The following is a 21,807-nucleotide window of genomic DNA, read 5'->3' as shown; positions in this document are numbered from 1 at the left end:
AATCTGATTGCATAAGAAAAATCAGCACTAAAATGTGCTTGAAAGACACCAGACTGATCAGTCAATATGCTTAAATAAGGATAAAGAAAACCAAGTGCATTTTTAAAGATAGGCTACTATTTAAAGTACCAAAAGGCAGTGTGGAATAAGACATGATAACTTAATCCTCATTATGCAAAGTTTTCAACATAAATTGCTTCATGAACAAAGCACAAGCTTAACAAAAAAGCATTATTTACTTCCTTTATTATAATAAATATATTTTATGTACACTAATTTAACATGAGTACAGGTCATATGTACAAATCAACTATCATAGAGTGTTTTTCAGAACATGCCTAAGGCCCATTTTTCAAGAGTGCAAGCAGTCAGTGATGAGCCTTTTTCAGAGACATTGACCAATAGCTTGCAAAGAGACTAAAGGGATGGTTCACCCAAAAAAATTAAAATTCTCATTTTAGGGGGGAGATGCGTATGTGGTATGTATGTGGTGGCCCACAACTGTTTGATTACAAATATTCGTGAAAATATATTCCTTTGTGTACAGCAAAAGAAAGAAATGTATACAGGTTTGGAACAACTTGAGGGTGAGTAAATGATGACAGAATTTTTATTTTTGGATGAACTATCCCTTAACAAGTATCCCGGGGAGGTCAGAAACACAATGAGCAACCTTAAATATGTCACCTACTTATTTAAACTGTGAAAACAAATACCTGTTAAATATGCACAACCCACTGATGCTCGGTCAGAGGGTCACAAAAGTTGTAATCTTAAGTTGTAGGTCTTTGCAGATCAATGAAACGGCCAGTTACTGATAAACCAAAAGATTGACAATATATTTTAAATTCAAATTTTAGCTTAAAAGTACCTTAAGTAAAACCTTTTCTGAAGCATTACCACTTCTGATTGTAGGCTACTCTTTTTTGATTGTACTGTTTTTTTACCTTCAGCGGTTGAGGAAGCAGTCATGACGGACCACTGGAGGAGTTTTTATTCCTTTTGGCTATTCCCTTTAAACACTGATGCATTTTACTAATAGGCTACCCAGGGCCAGGTGATCTGAGTATCTCCACATCAAGAGCAACAAAAACTGCTTCCGCAAATTGACAGGCCTACTATAGCAACGTGTTGCTTCCTGCATAAAAAAAAAATCTAAAGCCCTCGAGCCACTGTCATCCAGATATAGGCTACATGCCAAACTATAGGCTACATTATAAATTAATCACCAGGTACCCCAGAATTCCAGCTATGAGTAAAACAGCAGTGAAAATGATCCCCGCTAATACTTTCATCATCCCAGTTTCTCCTTCCACCGTTTCTTTGGGTTCCTCCTCGCAGATCGAGATGACACCAACTGATGAATTCCCAACACTGACGGTGGATTTCAACTCGGCTCCCGCCTCCTGTTTCGCCTCGACTGCCCACGGCGCCACCTGGACCTTCATCTCCATCTCCTCCATCATCTGGTCCACCTGAGCGATCTCCGTCTCCAGTTCTTTGAGGTCCACCGTGTCGATGTTTGCATCGGCTTCGTACTTCATATTTTGGACACTCATGGCTCGAGCAGCCACGGTGGTGGTGCTGCCGGTCATTCCCGTTTGGATAAGGTGTCTCGTTGGCACTTTGAGAGGGAAATCCTGCCCGATCTCTAAGGATCGCTTCATGTCCACCTCCAGGAGATCCATGCTGCTGGTGAAGAGCACCCAGAGGCGCTCGTATTCTGCACGATCATCTTTGCTGATGCTTTTGTCCTTCAGAAGAGCCGTCAGTTTAGTCCTGTTGGCCACTGCCAGCTCTTGGGCTTTCTTTCGGGTCTTTTTAAGTTCCTCGCGCAGGTTTTGGGAGTCGGATGTGCTCCCCAAAGCGATAACAAGATGCCTGTAGCAAGCTGTTACTTTGTTCAGAGCGTCCAACATGGTCTTGCATTCATCTTTGCCCATGTTTGCGCGGGGATATGGATACGTTTCTCACTGGAAAAAATCCTAAAGAAAATATTAATAACACGCTGGATGATAGAGTCTTCTAGTTTCCACGGGAGCAGAGCAGCCATACGAGTGCACTCATCATCATCATCATCGCTCTCGTCATTGCAAATTCCTCACCATCCATGTTCCCTCTTGATGCAGACAGCAACAGTCGGGCTTATCACTAAATGGATCCCTAAACGGCTTTAGTTGTGCTGCCGGAGATTAGAATGCTTCAGTAGGCTATGTCCGCATGAATTTAAAACGTCGCCTATCTTTTTCTTTTTGCGCAAAGAGCATGCCATTTTAAACATAACAGGTGTTCATTTTAAAACTCCAAAGAGAACGTCTACCTCCATGACGTCACAAAGGCATTCCGAGAGAGAGCAATGTAAACGGATTCTCCGAAGGCGGAATGTAAACAAACGCCCGAGCTTTCTTAACGCGACTTGACGCGCGGAGTTGTTCGCGTGTAATGTTTTTGTCAATGATGATGATAGGGATGGTGATGATGCCCAGATTTTCAGAAGACAGCAGTCCGTTTTTCGCCCGTCCACGGTGATACGAGTTTAAATAGGCTACGAGTAAACGCTAGCCAGTGAAATAACCAGTCACTCACATCCTGGGAGATCAGCCAAACCTGTCGTGATTGGTTGGCCGATACCATTTCATTCCATTTTTTAAGGTCTCTCAAAAGTATTTATGAACACTATTTGGAAATGTGTTTCTTTATAAATAGGCTACTAACAGCTTTGCTATAAAATGTGTTATCAAAAAATAAGATAGAAACTAAGAATATTTTTGACATTGTTACAGGGTAGGCCTATATATAGGCTATATATATATATATATATATATATATATTTTTTTTTTTTTACAGTCTATGGATATATGTGATGCAGTTTGGAAAACAAAACATGTTATGAGCATCTGTTTGGTGCTTTACATGATGCATTTCCACAGTAAATGTTTGAAGAACATGGTGCAGTGCTACATCTGAAAAAAGCACTAGCAGTCCAATATAAGAGCTGATAGGCCTATTCATAAACATTTAACAGTGATGGCATGGCTGAAAAGTGCATAGCAAAATATAGTTGATCCTTTTCTGGTTAGATTTATCTCAAGTGGTTTTGGAACACCCGACAACTTTATCCCTACTAAGTGTTGATTCTGAGTGGATTATATGGTTTATTTTGTTCAGCAAAGCTCACAAAGGCTTACATTTGGACTTTAATCAAACATGTAAATTCTTATTTTACATGTTGCAAACAATTAGGAGTTTTTGACGAGGCATTAAAAGCAACAACAGGCACTAGCTCTGGAGAACAAGCAACTTTTGAATGTTAAGCAATCCAATTTTCCTTTTTTTTTTTTTTTTTTTTACTTTCTAGTCTTCTTGTCACATTGTCATTCAAGGTTTAAGAGGCACTGTTTTAGCTATTAAATATTTATTATATACCGTAGTACCACCTTACATGACATTAAAAATAAAAACTAATGCAAATTATGCAATTCAAATAGTTATTATCATTTACTGTATAGTGCTGTAATATATATCTCATGTAAATCAGTTACCCATATCATATAAGTTGTGAATGTGCTATGGTGTTATTTTTAACCTTAAAAATGCATACATAGTATACATTTCATACTTATTTTTATTTTGTCCTTCAAGTTCAGATACAAGTTTAATAAAGATTTCTTGCACAAAACAGTTTAGTTTTCTTGACTATTTTCCACATTCTTCATTCCCAGTCTTTCATTCCAGATTTTATAAACTTCTCATGTTAATTTAGGGTTCTTTGAATTGGAAAAACTGAATTGGAAAAATATTAAGTTCACTAAAACTAGAAATATTATTTGAGATGAAACCAGTCTGTTTTACAAATTAAGCATGTCTAGCGTTGCATGATTTTTCAGTTAAATATAGCTATAGGCATTGTTTTCTATATGGGTCACTTTCACTTAATCACCATTGGCAACCACTCAACCATGTGCTACCTTCAATAGCATCTCATTTCAAAACATCTTATGCCAAATTGTGCCTCTCATCAACAGACAGCCACTTGTTGGAATAAAATGATGCCAGAGCCAGATGTAGCTATAAGATGTATTGCTTTGTGATGTATTGATTGTGCATTGACAAATGATATGGAGTTCACAAATGGATTTTGCATGAATCTATCTATCTATCTATCTATCTATCCGTCCGTCCGTCCATTCATTTCCACTGTTTCTGTAAATATTATGGTTTATTTTATAACTCTTTTTTCTCACACACACAATGTTCAATAAGATCATAAGAGAGAAATAATTGAGGAGAGCTGCTCTGCAATATTTTTTCTAGATTGAATGAGAGACCATGTGGAGATGAGAATGCCAAATATATTTGAATGAAGGATTAGTCATGCATTAATAAGGAGGAAATATTGATTTTTGTTCTCAGTTTACCCTTTCCTCTGCACATATCCAGATACAAATCCACACAGTGTCTGTGTAACAGTTAAGAATCTTTGCTTACATCACAAATGTTGTGAGCAGGATCCCAGTCTAAGGCAACGTTCAGCTATAGCTTTGCTGCTGTTATCACTATTGTGTCTTTGAGAAAGACGCCTCACCCCAGGTTTACTCCAGCGGGACCGTCTCCACAATTATCTCACTGGGAGATGCTCTAAATAAAAAGCCATTGCCAAATAAAAATTAAACATTTGTATACTCACAGACTGCATCTGTCTTGTTTTGATTGATAACTGATACAGTGTTTTAACATGTTTCTAATGGGATTGGGAGTCACATATTGTTTTGCTGTACAATAAGAGCCATGATGTGTCTAAGACTTCACCTGCAGGGAGACCCGCAGGGTTTCCTCCACATAGAGGAAAAAACCTCAATATTAACCTGGTGTGTGCATGCAGAATAGGATATGCCTTTCTAACTGCTCCCCCATAGGGTGAAAAACAGCACGTCACTGCAGGCCACTGGCTGAGTCAGTCTCCCAGTCACATCTGCCAGCTGTGCCACCCTACCAGTGTGCCCACCTCAAGAGACTTCATTTGGGTGATTAGAATACAGTATACTAATAATCAATAATCAGTGTTTTTTTGTTTTTTTTTTGTTAAATAGGGCCAATGCACAGGAAAAATATAAACAGGACATTTTAATTTATATATATATAATGTCATGGTTAATTTAATAGTTTAGTATTCTTATTATAGTGCAATTAAAATGGAAGCTCTCTGGTTGTTACAGATATCTGGACTCATTCATCTTTAGTTTCACTTTAATTGACTTTCAGTTAGTTTTGTATTGTTAGTTGACCAAAGGTAAGTAAAGAGTAATGACGTATAATGTTATAAAATATTTATATTTCAAATAAATGCTGCTCTTCTGAACTTTCTATTATTATTCTATTCTATTCTTGTCAAATAATCCTAAAAAATAAAATGTATCGCGATCTTCACAAAAATATTAAGCTTTTGCTTTCAACATTGATAATAGTCATAAATGTTTCTTGAGCAACAAATCAGCATATTACAATGATTTCTGAAGGATCACGTTGCACTGAAGACTGGAGTAATGATGCTGAAAATTCAGCTTTGCATTGGTCTCAAATTACATTTGAAATAATATTAAAATAGACTACAGTTCTTTTAAATTGTTATAATATTTCACAAATAAAAATAACTTATATAGTCAAAACATTTACCTAAATGCTTATTTACACAGCTTTTTTATTACTTGATTCTTCATGAATCAAGCTAATCTTTTTTTGCAATGTTGTTCTTAGCTAGGTCTATAGTTTTATACATACATTTTTATTCTTAGCGAAAGCTTAAATGTATTTTGCCATAATCTATCTATCTATCTATCTATCTATCTATCTATCTATCTATCTATCTATCTATCTATCTATCTATCTATCTACTGATTTTTAGATGTATGTGTGCAGTCCAATTCAGATTTCCCTTGGGGGATAATAAAGTCTATTTCATTTCATGGTACCTTATCCGATACCAACCTAATCATGACATCTGGTGCTGGCAGCACCACCAGATGTTGTCTTAATTAGTTGTTTTCATAAATACCTTCACAAATTCCATATTACTTTGTGCTTTGAGCGGATTTGATGCCCCAAAGCCACTGAGGGAATCTTGCAGAAAACTGACACACAACCACTCATGCTCAGACAAAATGTTGCTTGATGCTTAATGGCTCTTTTCCATGCAGTGGATGGAGAGGTGACCTGAAATACATCCACAAAAGGAAGCTCTTAGTCATGGAGAGTTGAAATCAGTCCACAAGCTTGCAGATGCTTTCCTGTAAAAGCAGTAAAGAGAGGACTCAAACGCAGAGGGTCCGTGCAACAGTTTATTAGATACTCTAGGGAATAAACAATAGTGTAGTTACACACACAGACAACAAAGGATGTGTGAGGGCTCCAGAGCCGTCCGTACAGACACCTGCGGACACACTGCTGTGGAAAACACTTCAGATGCATGCCCAATGGGACGGGGAGCGAGACGAGACAGAGGACAGCAAGCGCACGACCATCTGTATAACTTGTCATCTAGGCGTCCTGGGCACAGCAGCAGACAAGAGTAGACACAAAAAACACAGCAAAGGTCCAACAGCAAGAGACGATGCACACACAAATCTACTGACAACAAGGGCCAGACACAGCAGAGAATATAAGGGAAAAAGGGAACAAGCGACAGGAGAGGGCATTTAGCCGGCCAATCAGGGCAATCTGAACACACCCGCACTGCAAAATCAGTGCTAATCACGAGCTGCAGAAGATGACAGGACAACACAAACAGGGAAGCCAATGAAGCACCCTTAACCGTGACAACATGGGTTTGGGACGACATATGAGTGATAATGACATAATTGTAACTTTTGGGACTATCCCTTTAGCTCTTAGTCTTAATCTTTAGTGACCAAGACATCATTCATACCCTCATCCTCATTCATTTTTTAAAGTTAGACATCAACCTTCTAAGTATTTCACAATCAATTCATTATAAACAATCTAACAAATTTATAATTTTATAATTTTTTTATTATTATTATTATTATTATTATTATTAAAAAATGAGATATTTTGCTGAATAAAATGATCCTGTCAGAAGAATTGCGCAATAAATATTATTTATCTTTCCGTCTGTATCATCTCAGTGAGCTTTTGTGAGGTTTTATGCATGCGCAGTAAGGTAAATTTAGTTTTTCAAAAGTTTCTCTTGATGGTGGATCTCGAGAAGAAGCTGTCAGCGATCAAAATATTGATTTTGAAGATGTTGAAAATTATAGTTTTGAGAATATGTTTGAGATCGCTAATATGAGCCAGATGTTGAATGTTCTGGGAAATGAGCTCTGAGGAGGACAGTGATGATACTGTAAAACATCTGCTAAAACTGAACCCTTCCAGGCTCCAAAAGGTAACAAATTATGCTTTATTTTATTCTCCTGTAATTGTTAATCTAATATCAGGAGAGTTTTATATCATCACGACATGTAGAGATCCATCCGTGTTAGATCCGGGTTGCTAAAGACCCAAATATGGAATAATGATTGGCGAAACATTCATGCATTTAAGGGTTAATTATTATTTTAGTTTTTTTACCTGATCAGCAACCATGTTAAGAACTTCCAGTAAATTAACTATGGAAAGGAAGGCACATTTTTCACTGAGCCAAAGAAGTGAAATAAGTGTGTTTACTGGCCCCTTAAGGCACTTAAACATTTGCAAAAGCTTACATATTAATGAGAAACACAGAGCAGAGGAAGGAGTACAGTTGTTCATGTTTGCTCTAGCAGCTGCACATTAGATCAGATATGGAAATGGTACAGAAAAGTGGGGCTGGGGTAACTAGAGGACGCTAATGCAGTATAAAGTTGGTCTTTGGCTGAAAGGTCACCAGCCCAAACCACAGGATGATCTGCACATGATGTAATCCAGATTACCAGGTTACTAAAGGCCCCTGGATTAACACTATAATGCTCTCTAATGCCCCTTTTAATGGAAGTAGCCTTTTCCTCAATCTTCTTCTGAGCTCACTGACCATATGGAATGGCTTCTTCAGATCAGTTTTTAAAAGGGCTTTATCAGAGGCAGGAGGATGTCTACAACCAGCAAATACATGAATTTGCATTCTGTACTTGTAAATATAAAGATACACAACCAAGTAGCCTATACATAGAAGCTTGTTATACATCAAAAGCATTTTCAAATGGTTAAAAAAAGAAGCATAAAATCTTGAATGCAATACTAGAGTACTGCACATACTAGTAGAGTACATAGTATGCATTAAATAATCTCTAATATATATTTAAAAAAAATAAAAAAGATATTTAAATATATGTATTATTTAAATATATAAAAATGCATTGCAACAAACATCTTAGAAATAAAAATTAAAAACGGAAATAAACGTTTTGTTTTTTAACGTTTTTTTAACACTCGAGCAAAAAAGCGATATTAAATGATATTATTTCGTATTCATTTGTCATATGGATTATTAATATGCAAAATTAATATGCACAGTATACTAACTTATAGTAAAAATAGCATGATTCTAAACAGTAATGTTCGTTCAGTGTTTCTTTGTCTAGATATCCACAAAAGCTGCATTGAATATTTAAAGATCTTTTTTTTTTAGTTTTTCGATGTGCATTAAAAAGAAATGCGTGTTTTATCAGCAGGATATGAAGAAAAAATAAAACAGCACACCAGCAACACGAAAAGAGCGGTAAAAGGAGTGCTTGTCTTCTTTACTGAATTATTGATGCCCAAATCCACAGATTCACAGACTGTGTAGTTCCTGGCGCAGTACACGCAATATCTGACCTGGTGTAACCGGTAATCTATCTATTGTCGTTTCTGGGTGTTTTAATGACTAGTCTCATTATGGCTATTAAACCGAAGGTAAATCTTGTTTGCTGTTTTAATCTATTGTTAACCTTTCCTGTCTGTTTGCACATACACTTTATTACACATACCCTCTTTATCTTCAAATATAATTCAGTCTAAAGAAATGTTTTCTTTTACATAAATCTGCAGATAGCCTCTCACATGCAGATGACCTTGATGTCTGCAGTTGCATTATGAACCATTACTCTCCACTAAAAGGATCATCTGGATGGGAGACGAAGCATCTGCCAGTGCCAGTTTTAGCACTAATCCAATCTCATCTTCACCCGGAAATAGCCGAGAACTTGAGGTGAGAGTGAAAAGACTCCTCCCTCATTCCATACCATCCATCCATCGCTCCTCTTGCAACAAACTGATATGGTTTTATCCTGTGTCATTCCAAACACATGACAAAAGATTGAGACCAACCTATACTTAGAAAACACATCTAAAGGATTGTTAAGCTTGTAGAAAAAGTGCTCATCTTAATATTAATTAAATCAGCAAGAAATTAAAATGTTCTATATAACATATTGTTATATGATTGTGCATGATTCATCAGTACATGTTTTTCCAAAGGAAAAAGTGGCTGCATCTGAAAACTTAGGCAGGCAGGCAATTACCTTGCAGGCAGCGTTTGTGCATAAACTGATTTTGGACAGACTTCTGAGGCAGAATAACTGTTTAATTATAGTCAGTAGAATGTCTGTTATGGGGACCAATAAAATAAAATGTTAGGAAATATTAAGCAGACAGTCTACTAATACTATAATGACAGTTAGTTGACATGTATTCTGCAAAGTTACTTATAGTAGGTAGAATGTCTAAAGTGGACTATCGAAATAAAATCATACTAATATCAATTACTACAATACTTTCTCGCTAGAAATTAAATCAAAAGTGGAAAACGTTGGTCAAAAACATCTATTTTTACATACAAACTGACCACCAACTGCAACTTTCAGACACCATCTTAATTTTTTAGCTCAACTGTCAAAGAATGGAACACACAGTATTGTGGGATATCGAATGCCTTCAAAAAGCAATCTGATGAAGGTGTCTCAGGAGACAGGTAGAGAAGCTAACATTGGATTCGGATGTGCCTTGATGTCTTCTTCCCTTGGAATCCTCCGAAGACAGCATTTTTAAGCTTTTGGATGCAGCCATTACTTTTCAGTTGACATCATCAAGTCCTTCTATTTTCCCACTTGTCATATAGAGAGAACAATGATTTTCACATCTGAATGGAATAATTTAGTCATTAAAGATAGCTTAGACTTTGGAATTGTTCTGTTCCATAAAATGAAGGTTTATCAAATATTAAATACATATACAGGTGCAAATCCTGCTGGAAAATGAAGGAAGCATGAAGTTCTCTGAAAATGTCCTGGTAGACGGCTGCATTGACTCTGGATTTAATAAAGCACAGTGGACCAAAGTCCTCTTTTCTGATGAGAGAAAATTTTGCATCTCATTTGGAAACCAAGGTCCCAGAGTCTGGAGGAAGAACGGAGAGGCACACAATCCAAGATGCTTGAAGTCCAGTGTGAAGTTTCCACAGGCTGTGTTGGTTTGGGGAGCCATGTCATCGGCTGGAGTTGGTCCACTGCGCTGTCCCCTCAACACAGCCGCCTACCAGGACATTTCCAGAGCACTTCCTGCTTCATTTTCCAGCAGGATTTGCCCCTGCCCACACTGCCAAAAGAACCAAAACCTGGTTCAATGATCAAGGTATTCCTGTGTAATTACTGTGTGATGTAATATTCTAATTTTCTGGGATTTTGATTTTGTGGGTTTCGTAAGCTGTAAGCCATAATCATCAAAATTATAACAAATAAAGTCTTGAAATATCTCACTTTGAATGTAATGAGTCTATATAATATATTAGTTTCACCTGTTAAGTTGAATTCTTGAAATAAATCAACTTTTTGATGATATTCTAATTATATGACCAGCACCTGTAATATCTGTTAACCCAGCTAACAAAAATATGTTCTAAGAATTTTTTTTTATAATTAGTTACTTATTTTGATTATATGAACATTGAGGGGACACTTTATAATTTTGCAAACATTATGAGAATGTTACTTTTGAATGTTCTCTGAACATTTTGAAACATTTGAAAACATTCGTAAGAATATGGCCAGCAAGCTGCGCTTAGTGCTCTCGTTCTTTTACAAAAGACCCAGAGTCACTCAGTTGCAGTCCGCGCCCTGGTCCTTCTACCTCCGGGCACGAGGTCTGTATTTATTCCCTCAAAATGCTGCCACTCCCTTTCAGGGCATGTAAGTGCAGCACGTAGCTCATGGCGAGGGCTTACAACATCACTGTCCAGGCCATCTCCACCCTGACGCTATGGCAATCCATGCTCTGGGTCGAGCAATGTCCACATTAGTGATCCAGGATCACCACTTGTGTTTTAACCTGACGGGGATGTGAGATACTGAGAAAGTCCCATCTCCCAAGGTGGTCTGTTTGGCGACACTGTCAAGGATTTTGCACAGCAGTTCTTGACAGTTAGAAAGCAGACAGAGGCAATAAAACAATGCTTTACAGCAGACATGGGACGGGCAACCCAGGGAAGGAGGAAAGGACGCTGACCCACTCGCCCTAGGATTGGGGGCGAGCCTCTGGTGGAGGGACGGGAGGAGAGCATTAATTTCCTTTGGCCATACGCCACCAGGCAGACAGCTACCACACAGTCAGCAAAAGAGCAATTTCCGCTTTCCCTGGGTCACACACACACACACACACACACACACACACACACAAAAACACACACACACACACACACACACACACACGGTGCTCATCGCTCTCGTTATCAAGATGGCCAGGCATTAAACATTGGCAGCAGAGCCAGGATAGACACGAACACTTCGCCTCCTCGCGTTCTGCTGCACCAGGTCTGCTTTCAGGGTCAGGTAAGCTTGACGAGACATGAAAAGGCCCAGCTTCCTCAACCGTCAGCGCCCTCTTCCACAGTGGACCCCTGGAACAAAGTAAGCACTTCAGCACATTTTACGAACATCAAGGGATAAGTGATCTCCCGGCATGATGGACCTTGTTTCACAATAGTAAAACCCTGTTGGTGGTAACCTTGCCATGGGTGTACCGGACATAGTTGTTTTAGTACCGCTGGTACAGAGTTTGGAAGCGTGGCTAACTCTTGCTTGTTCTCTGAGGAGAGTGGAGACTCCATCCCCAGACAGTCCAGCTGATCTGGAGTCGATTTGGCCAGGGACAGATAGATCTGTTCACCTCCCAAGAATCCTCACATTGTCCTCTGTGGTATTCCCTGACCGAGGCACCCTCGGCACTTGCACACAGCTGGTCCAGAACAGTTCCTTATGGTCGTAACTTATTGGCCTAACCAAACCTGGTTTTCAGAGCTCACGCTGATGGCAGTGGCCCCTGCCTGGCTAATCCCCCTGAGGAAGGACCTACTTTCTCAGTGGCAGGGCACAATCTGGCACCTGCGCCCAGACCTTTGGAACCTCTCTAGATGGGTTAGACACAATCACTTAGGCTAGAGCCCCCTCAACTAGGCGACTGTATTCTTTGGAGTGGTGCCTATTTGTTGCTTTGTGTTCTTGCCAAGGGGAAGACCTACAGAGATGTGATATTGGGTTAGTCCTTAGGTGCTTAGTGCTTAAGTGCTTGAGAGGCACTTTTCTGCCTCCACCTTGAAGGTGTACATGGCTGCAATAGCATTGAATCACAACACCGGGGATGGCAGATCGGTAGTAAAGCATGACCTGAGGGCCGGATTCACTAAACATTCTTAAGAATAAATTTCTCCTTAGCTGCCAATAACAGGGGGGGGGGGGGGGGGGGGATAGCCTATGGAAAAATCTTATTGGGTTTTTGTCAAGGGAACCAGTGTGATGCTAACTGCCGGTTGGGCTACAAAGTGATATCATACCTGCACCACTCTGTTGCTTTAAAATACAGCATTTTGTGTAGAATTCAAATGGGTCCGATACGCTTTGTGGTCTGGCCGACTTGTGTGTATGATCCGCTCTGTGCCATCATGTTTCTGGACCCGAGCAGACTGTGTGCAAGCTGTGGTGGTTTGCTAATGCAAACTAATTCGCCCCAATGGAAAGCATATTTACACCATCTGAATCGTTCCCTATTCCCTATATGGGCCATTCACCATATAGAAAATAGTAATTCTGTAACCAAGTGACTGATTTCAGCTGCAGCTTCAGCGTCTATTTATAGTGTGAGGCAGGACGCTTCAGATTCTAGAGAGCATTTGATTGGACAGAAAATCTAATAAGAAACTGAAGTGCAGAATGATCAAAATCGTTGATACATATTGGCAGAAGTGGTAGACTGTAGGTTTAGAATGCTTATCTCTTCTAAATATGAATTTTGTCATGGTTTTGTTTCACACAAGCTTATAGATAACTTTAAGGCTAACATATTCATACTAAATGCCAAAAAACTTTAATTTTGATTTTTCATTTTAGGTTTTATAAGGGTGCTCGTGGTCACCCCATTTGCAGCTGATATGTGCCCTCGCTGTTCACTTTTGCTAAGGTCAAACTGATACGAACTCCACAGCAGACTTCTTTCCGACAGTCAAAGCCGTGTTAAGTCACTGTAGTGTGAACTTGGAGGAAAATCGCGTGGGCCTTTGAAGCACGCAATCTTTGCTGTTGATTTACAATAAGAAAACTAAACCACATCAGTGTACATAATTGCAGCTTGGCAGTTTGAGAGACCATAACAAAAACTGAAATATTAATTCAGAGGGAAACATGATGTAAGTGTCAAATTACTCAAGTACTGTCACTGAAATTATTCGCAGCAAAAATGGCAAGAATCTCATGGCATGAAAGAAATTGCAGGGGAAAACTTCAGGGCCGGGATCATAATCCTTGTGCACTTTTGTTGCTGCATGAAAGCTCAGTTATGTGCACAGAGAATTAAATTTGTCCACAGAGGCCATATTTGAAAGGTTTATAAAAGCTTTTAAAAAATAATTAGCTCTGAGTCTATCTTCTAAAACTCTGTTTTTTCGTGCGGAGGGGCTTGTGGCATTAGTGGGATGTTTAATAATTCAGGTTTAGTCAAAGATGTTTTGTGCAGACTGTTACAGCACTGCCACCTGCCACGCCTGGTGTATCTGAGTCATTATAAGCAAAACACTCTGCCTGCTGACTGTTGGTTCAGTTTGGGCTGGTGACAAAATAATTTTCACTTCAATGCACTTTGCATACTACGAGCAGCATAAAACAAAAGAACAAGATGCATAGAATTATGACATGGCGTTAATTTCACACTTTGTAAGATTTTACCATAGTAAATTAAATCTTTGTGATATTAGATATTTCACACACACACACACACACACACACACACACACACACAAACACACACACACACACACACACACACACATAGTATATATATATATATATATTTTTTTTTTTTTTGGAGTGTTTTAATTACTTTATTTTTATAGTTTTTTTAAAAATTAAAATTAGTTTGAAAGGTGGTACAACATACTACCATAATGTATAAATACTTTACAATTTAAATTTATTCTGTTTTGGTTTTGTTTGCTCTGTTTAGTTTGCATGTGTTCTGTTTCAGCCTGATTTTGTTCCTGTTATATACAGGTCTTTCTCAAAAAATTAGCATATTGTGATAAAGTTCATTATTTTCATTAATGTAATGATAAAAATTAAACTTTCATATATTTTAGATTCATTGCACACCAAGTGAAATATTTCAGGTCTTTTATTGTTTTATTACTTATGATTTTGGCATACAGCTCATGAAAACCCAAAATTCCTATCTCAAAAAATTAGCATATCATGAAAAGGGTCTCTAAACGAGCTATTAACCTAATCATCTGAATCAACTAATTAACTCTAAACACCTGCAAAAGATTCCTGAGGCTTTTAAAAACTCCCAGCCTGTTTCATTACTCAAAACAGCAATCATAGGTAAGACTGTCGACCTGACTGCTGTCCAGAAGGCCATCATTGACATCCTCAAGCAAGAGGGTAAGACACAGAAAGAAATTTCTGAACAAATAGGCTGTTCCCAGAGTGCTGTATCAAGGCACCTCAGTGGGAAGTCTGTGGGAAGGAAAAAGTGTGGCAAAACGCTGCACAACGAGAAGAGGTGACCGGACCCTGAGGAAGATTGTGAAGAAGGACCGATTCCAGACCTTGGGGGACCTGCGGAAGCACTGGACTGAGTCTGGAGTAGAAACATCCAGAGCCACCGTGCACAGGCGTGTGCAGGAAATGGGCTGCAGGTGCCGCATTCCCCAGGTCAAGCCACTTTTGAACCAGAAACAGCGGCAGAAGCGCCTGACCTGGGCTACAGAGAAGCAGCACTGGACTGTTGCTCAGTGGTCCAAAGTACTTTTTTCGGATGAAAGCCAATTTTGCATGTCATTCGGAAATCAAGGTGCCAGAGTCTGGAGGAAGACTGGGGAGAAGGAAATGCCAAAATGCCTGAAGTCCAGTGTCAAGTACCCACAGTCAGTGATGGTCTGGGGTGCCATGTCAGCTGCTGGTGTTGGTCCACTGTGTTTTATCAAGGGCAGGGTCAATGCAGCTAGCTATCAGGAGATTTTGGAGCACTTCATGCTTCCATCTGATTTCATTTTTCAGCACGACCTGGTACCTGCTCACAGTGCCAAAACCACTGGTAAATGGTTTACTGACCATGGTATTACTGTGCTCAATTGGCCTGCCAACTCTCCTGACCTGAACCCCATAGAGAATCTGTGGGATATTGTGAAGAGAAAGTTGAGAGACGCAAGACCCAACACTCTGGATGAGCTTATGGCCTCTATCGAAGCATCCTGGGCCTCCATAACACCTCAGCAGTGCCAGAGGCTGATTGCCTCCATGCCACGCCGCATTGAAGCAGTCATTTCTGCAAAAGGATTCCCGAACAAGTATTGAGTGCATAACTGAACATAATTATTTGAAGGTTGACTTTTTTTTGTATTAAAAACACTTATTTTATTGGTCGGATGAAATATGCTAATTTTTTGAGATAGGAATTTTGGGTTTTCATGAGCTGTATGCCAAAATCATAAGTATTAAAACAATAAAAGACCTGAAATATTTCAGTTGGTGTGCAATGAATCTAAAATAAATGAAAGTTAAATTTTTATCATTACATTAAGGAAAATAATGAACTTTATCACAATATGCTAATTTTTTGAGAAGGACCTGTACATTCCTATGTTTCCTCAGTTCCTTTGTCCGTTATTGTTGATATATTTGGTAAGTTCCTGAGTGTTCTGTTTGACTTAAGACTCTTTTGCTACTATTCCTTCGTCATGTGCATAGCCGTGGCTGGGAACATATTTTATCAGGGGGTGCTGGGGGCGGGGATTAATGGGGCGTGGTTTGATATTGCGGGGTGGTGCTGGTAGAGTATTTTAAAGATGCTCTAAGCGATGTTGGATGACGTCACTTCTTGTTGACGTACGAAGTATTGTCAAACAAAACGGAGGCTAGCTAGACCCTCCTTCCTCCTCATCTGCGCACTAACCCCCTAAACCCCACCCCCAAATCCTTCTTGTCGGTTATTGGCTGGAACAGTTTGTTATGTTTCGTGCAGGTGAGCCCAGTTTGTTTTTGTTGCCGTTTTTGGAGCCTGGGGTGTCTGCAGAGACCGCGTTTTTTACAGTGTGTACAGGGGATAGACAGCCAGCGGATAGTGAGGAGATGTTTGCTGCAGACTATGAAACAAAAAAAAAATTGGCCTAAAAAACGTGTGACATCGCTTAGAACACCTTTAAACAAAATCCTAATATTAAACAGCCCAAACAAAAAGATGAACATACAAATGAATGAGGACAGAGTTATGTGAGAATGCACAGAACTCATGATACATTTTAAAAACACAGCACAAATATCTGCATCTTACCTTAAGATAGACGCTCAGGAATTAGTGCTGGTTCACATAAAATGTAATCTTTCAAAGCGAAAACGTAAGGCGCCAAACGCGGGCAGTGGAACGGGGGAAAAACGCAAGGCCTCGAGGCGCGTTTTAGTTGAACTCATTTTAACTTGAGTGCTGCATTTTGATAACGCCGTGTCATGCGCGAGATGCTAGCGCAACAGTTAAGCACGCCTATTGCGTTCACACTGAAAAACAATGGAAAAGTCGCAGAGTGGAATGGAAAAACACTGTCTGATTAATGCCAAAGAATGCTTTAATCAAGACATCTATATTTAATTTTTTCACCGATGTCAGAACATGCATTAAATGAGTGTCAAATGAGTTCTGAGATGCTGGTCCACAACCAGTGTAACATCACTCACACCATGCAAGATCGGCTTTTGCCTTTTGATATATTAATTTGTTTTAGAGTCATAAAAACATATTCGACAACATATAAAAACGAAATAATATTTAGAGTAATTTTATAAAGGTAGAAATAAATGACAACGCACTGGCAGATGTGTTCTTAAAAAACGTTGAAAAACAAAAAGTTATTTAAAGTCATGTAATCAGTTGTCAGGGGGTGCTGCAGCACCAGCACCGCCAGTTACCGCGGCCATGGTCGTGTGCGTTATCTCCAGCCACCTGCACGTTACAGAATAATGGACATTCAAACTGAGTATATTTATAAGAAAAAATTATGGGCTCACCATGTGCTGAGTCTCCTACTCCTCGAGAGGAGCTATTTTAGCTGGATGCTCCGGAATGGCGGCCTTTTCATCACGGCCTGCAATCCTGAGGCAGCCACAGTGTTTGTCCTAGAACCAGAGCAGGCTACCATCAGAGCCATGGAGTCTATGTGCACTGCTCAGTCCACCCCAGAGCCAGGAGCGGACCTCTGCCTTATAGATCTGTGGTCCGCGAATCGAGTTTCCTCCCGAGTCTTCACCTTCCATGCCGGTTCAGCCCGGTGAACTGGATCCTCCAGTGTTCCAGCCCAAATGCCTGGTCCAAACCTGCCGCTGGTTATGTTGAGTCGCCTGGATCCGTTGGAACCGCTGGTGTTGTCCAGCTAGCTAGCTCCATGTGTCTTGTCATCTCCACCTAGGGCTTCCCGGCTGCACCTCAAGTCCCCAGGCCCATGTCTCTACCTCGGCCTGCCAGCCCGACGGCTCCGCCCCGGCTCTGTGCTTCCTCGACTCTACGATGGTCACTCCCTCCGCCGTCATCCCGATCTGCCGAGACCCGGTCTCCGCCTCAGTCCGGCAAGCCAGCAGCTCCACCTTGGACTTCCAGGCCGTGGATGTCGCTCTGGTGTTCGGCCTCTCTGCTCAACCGGATACTCCACACACCCTGGTTCCGCCTCAATCAGTTGGTCTCTGGGTTTTGCCTGAGCATTCTGCCAAAGCTCCACCCTGGCTCTTACCACCATGGTGTCTATCTCCACCGACTCCTTCTCTTCCCTGCCCATCACCAGCTCCACACTTTCCTCCAGAGCTCCCTTCCTCTTCAGGTGGACTCATTACGACGTGAGGAAGCGACGTTTTGGTTTTGCTTGATCTGTTTTAGTTTACCTGTGTCCCTGATCATTAGATAATTAGTTCACACCATTTCTGTTTCAACCTGATTACGTTCCTGTTATATAAGCCCTGTTTTCTCAGTTCCTTTGTCCGTTATTGTCGATGTATGTGTGGTAATCTCCAGAGTGTTCTGTTTGACTTAAAGACTCTTTTTCTTTTATTCCTTCGTTGTGTGTGTTCTCTCCAGCCACATGCTATTGTTTTATATTACAATAATAATATATAATATAATATAATTTAATATGTATTAAATAATAATACTTATGTATTATGACTTGCATGTTCTGGTCAGGTTTCATAAGATTCATTTTATATCTATATAAATATGTGAGTGATATTGCTAATATATCATGATCATATCATGGTGTGTTTTAGTTGGAGCATGTCTGTTAACGCATGTCTATGAGCTGGATGGGCTTTGCTCTGATTTGAAATGCACTGTGGATCATGTGTTAAGCTCAGCTGTTGCTCATACAAACACTGCCCGGGCTGTCAAACACAGCTTGAGCAGAGATGCAGTCTGGGAAATGGAAAGAGCTCCTGTTTGCACGCTTCAGCCTTTAATCTGCTTTAGGGTTCTGCCAGTGCATTGTCATTTATTTTTATTTATTTATTTAGTGTTCAGCAGACTGGCGGAATTGGTGCGACAGAGAACAACTGCTGGGCCTCACAATTTAGGGGTGGAACAGGAAACCAGTAAAATGGTTTAATTTAACTTTATTTAAGAACACTAGTGATTAACCTAATGAAGCTTTAAACGTAGACTTCCAAAAGATAATAAAGCACATGAAGAGGAAAGATAATGAAGCCAGAGAAGCATTATTATCAATATAATCATACCCAGCAACATTAAAAGGACATTTTGATGAGATTCACTGCGATAAGACAGCCTTCGAGTTATCCTCGAAAGAGTCAGAGAAGTCATTATTTAAATTACATTTTAAAATTAATATTTTTATCCGCACAGTGACTTTTCACTTCGACAAATAACTGTATTGTTTCTTTTACAAAACTGGACGGGAAGGGAAGGTATATGCACTGTTCCGAACTAATTTAGGAAGTTGCTAGAGGCAGGTTAATTTGTTGCTAAAAGTTGTTAAATTATTAAATTGCGTGATGACGTCATTACATATTGACGTAAAACTGCATCGTTATGTAGAATAATGGCATTACTCAAATTAAAGGTAGGGTAGGCAATTTGTTTTATAAACACTTTTTGTTATAGGGCTACTGGTTGAAACTCTCTTCAAGCCCTGATAGCATCAATAATAGAAGTGGTCTAAATGTCAAAACGTATATAACTATTGTGGAAGTCATAGGACCAAATAATTTTCGTCCAATCATTGCATTCGGCCCGATGTTCTACCTGCCTGTCAACCTATGTATTTGCATGCCTCCCTGGACAATACTCGCACAGAAATCACACGCTAATGCTAGTTCCATAAGATTGAGTGGTACCAAACACCACAAAGAAACAGCAGCCGCCTTTTACAGTTCCTCCTGAACCAAAACAACAAGCTTATGCTGTGTTCACGCCATGTCATAACCATAATTACAACCAAGATGGCAACCTGTGATGTTCTACCTGGATCTGTTCACGTCCTCAGACTCGGATTTATGCATTTCTATGTCAGCACTATCAACACTGAAATTAAACTGCAGCAGTCAGGTGGTACAACAATAGCTCTGTAAGTTGTTTACACTCATTATTGTTGTAATGTTATGTGCTTTGAGACATGAGGTAATTTAACGCTGTCTCTTATCTCGTGACGCTGCTGTGTGAGTTCCGAGTTGTGTTCGTGTTTTAAAGGAGGCGTGGCTTTGGAGACGCTCTGAAGGGAGGGCTAGATCTAATGCTTTCAAAGCTAGCTTGCTATTGACCCTTTGCTAAGCCCCACCCTCCCTAGTTACTGTTGCTACACCTGACAAGCTTTCGTGCCTGGTACGTCTATTACAGTGTGTCTGCACCGGTGTCAGACATTCCCAATGAGATAATTTTTGGCGAACATGTGAAATATCTGAGAGATCAAGACAAAAGGGACTGCAGTATGCATTCGAGGGATATATCTACGACATAATATGCAACCGATTAGAGAATAATTCCATAAACATTGAAGCTAAAGCCTATAGTCCCAGCGCAAGCAGCAGCCGCCTCATACGCTGACCATTCAAATGGGAAACACACAAATTGAGGAACAGCTATGTTCGTGTACAACAGAGAAAGTGAAATGTGAAAATAGTCTAATAATTATAAATAAAAACTACTTATCCATAAATCTTGTGGAATAACACTAACACCGGTCAGGGGTAGGCCGTCGATTAACAAAATAAAAATGCTGATCTATTTTAAAAGTATGTCAGTGAGCCTCTGTCTTGTCTTTAATCGTCTTATTTTACGTTAAAATATGCATTATGAACAAAGAACCGTCATTATTTCCAAGCAATATGTTTTTTTGTTAATCCTGTCAACATTTAGTTGTGAATGGGGTCTCCCAAACTGCTTGATCCACGCCCATAATTTCTCCCCTTGGCTTTTAGATTTTCGGGACGGAAAATTCCACTCCCTCGTCCAAACTTTTAGGATACCGGGTATCAGATTTGCACAATCCATACACACAACGCTTCAGCATGTTTCCCTCGCTGGTAAGCTTGCCAGACCTCCCGTGCTCCTAAGACACGATTGGCCAGTGGCGGTTTTCGAGCGTGGCTTAGCAAAGGGTCAATAGCTGGGTTTCAGTCACGTGATTATGATGACGATTATGATGACGCAGGAAGGCGGGGCGATTTCAGATGGAGGGCAGGAAGTAAACATGGAGAATACGTCTATGGAGGAAACCGTTGCGAAGAGTCCGTAATCTCCGTAGTCTAATTTACCTTGATCATTTAATTTCCCATTCCCACTGATCCCCTGAACGACAACCTAATGCTATATAAACACAGACACAAAAAACACGTTGGCTAGCTAACATACCGTCGCTGCAGACACGGCATTTACAGACTCTGCTCCTCCCAAACCGCAGACGTAACGTTACGTTGAAAATTCACTTTTTTACGGCGTTGTTCTGTCAGCTTTTTACATTTCTCACCTTTATGAATGACAATCTTTGGTACTCTATAAAAACCCTTTCCCTTTTCTCGATTAGAACGATTGGAGCAGCCGTAAACTACACAAAACATTGATGGCTGATCCTCAGCTATTTCACTTCCTGCCCTCCATCTGAATTTTCGCGCTCTCGCGATGCAGCAGCGTGACGTCACGTGAAACCAACCTATTGCATGCTTGTCTGAGATTGCCTAACTGGCCACCTTGAAGTAATACATAATGTAAACTTTAAATGATTAAATAAAGTTTACAAGTGTTTTTTACGATCACATATTTTTATTTGTAAAAGTAATATAAAAAAAAATCCTAAGTCACCTT

At 39.8% G+C, this 21,807-nt stretch overlaps 1 protein-coding gene across 1 annotated transcript; it reads right to left on the bottom strand.

The window, feature by feature from the left end:
- Window positions 1–229: 229 nt before the first annotated feature.
- Window positions 230–2,592, bottom strand: LOC143696930 (regulator of G-protein signaling 9-binding protein). The gene has a single exon (XM_077193841.1). The coding sequence runs from the start codon at window positions 1,941–1,943 to the stop codon at window positions 1,215–1,217; it is 729 nt and encodes a 242-aa protein (XP_077049956.1). The 5' UTR covers window positions 1,944–2,592; the 3' UTR covers window positions 230–1,214.
- Between the last annotated feature and the right edge of the window lie 19,215 nt (window positions 2,593–21,807).

Source organism: Siphateles boraxobius, unplaced genomic scaffold (genome assembly GCF_051911475.1).
Source record: "Siphateles boraxobius isolate OS27281-9 unplaced genomic scaffold, OSU_SipBor_1 31, whole genome shotgun sequence".
NCBI classification, from domain to species: Eukaryota; Metazoa; Chordata; class Actinopteri; order Cypriniformes; family Leuciscidae; genus Siphateles; species Siphateles boraxobius.
Note: the sequence above shows the minus strand (reverse complement) of the source record. Positions and strands in the feature narration are given on the sequence as shown.

Coding starts and splice junctions, on each gene's coding strand:
- LOC143696930 (XM_077193841.1), bottom strand. CDS start 1,943: ATGGGCAAAGATGAATGCAAGACCATGTTGGACGCTCTGAACAAAGTA.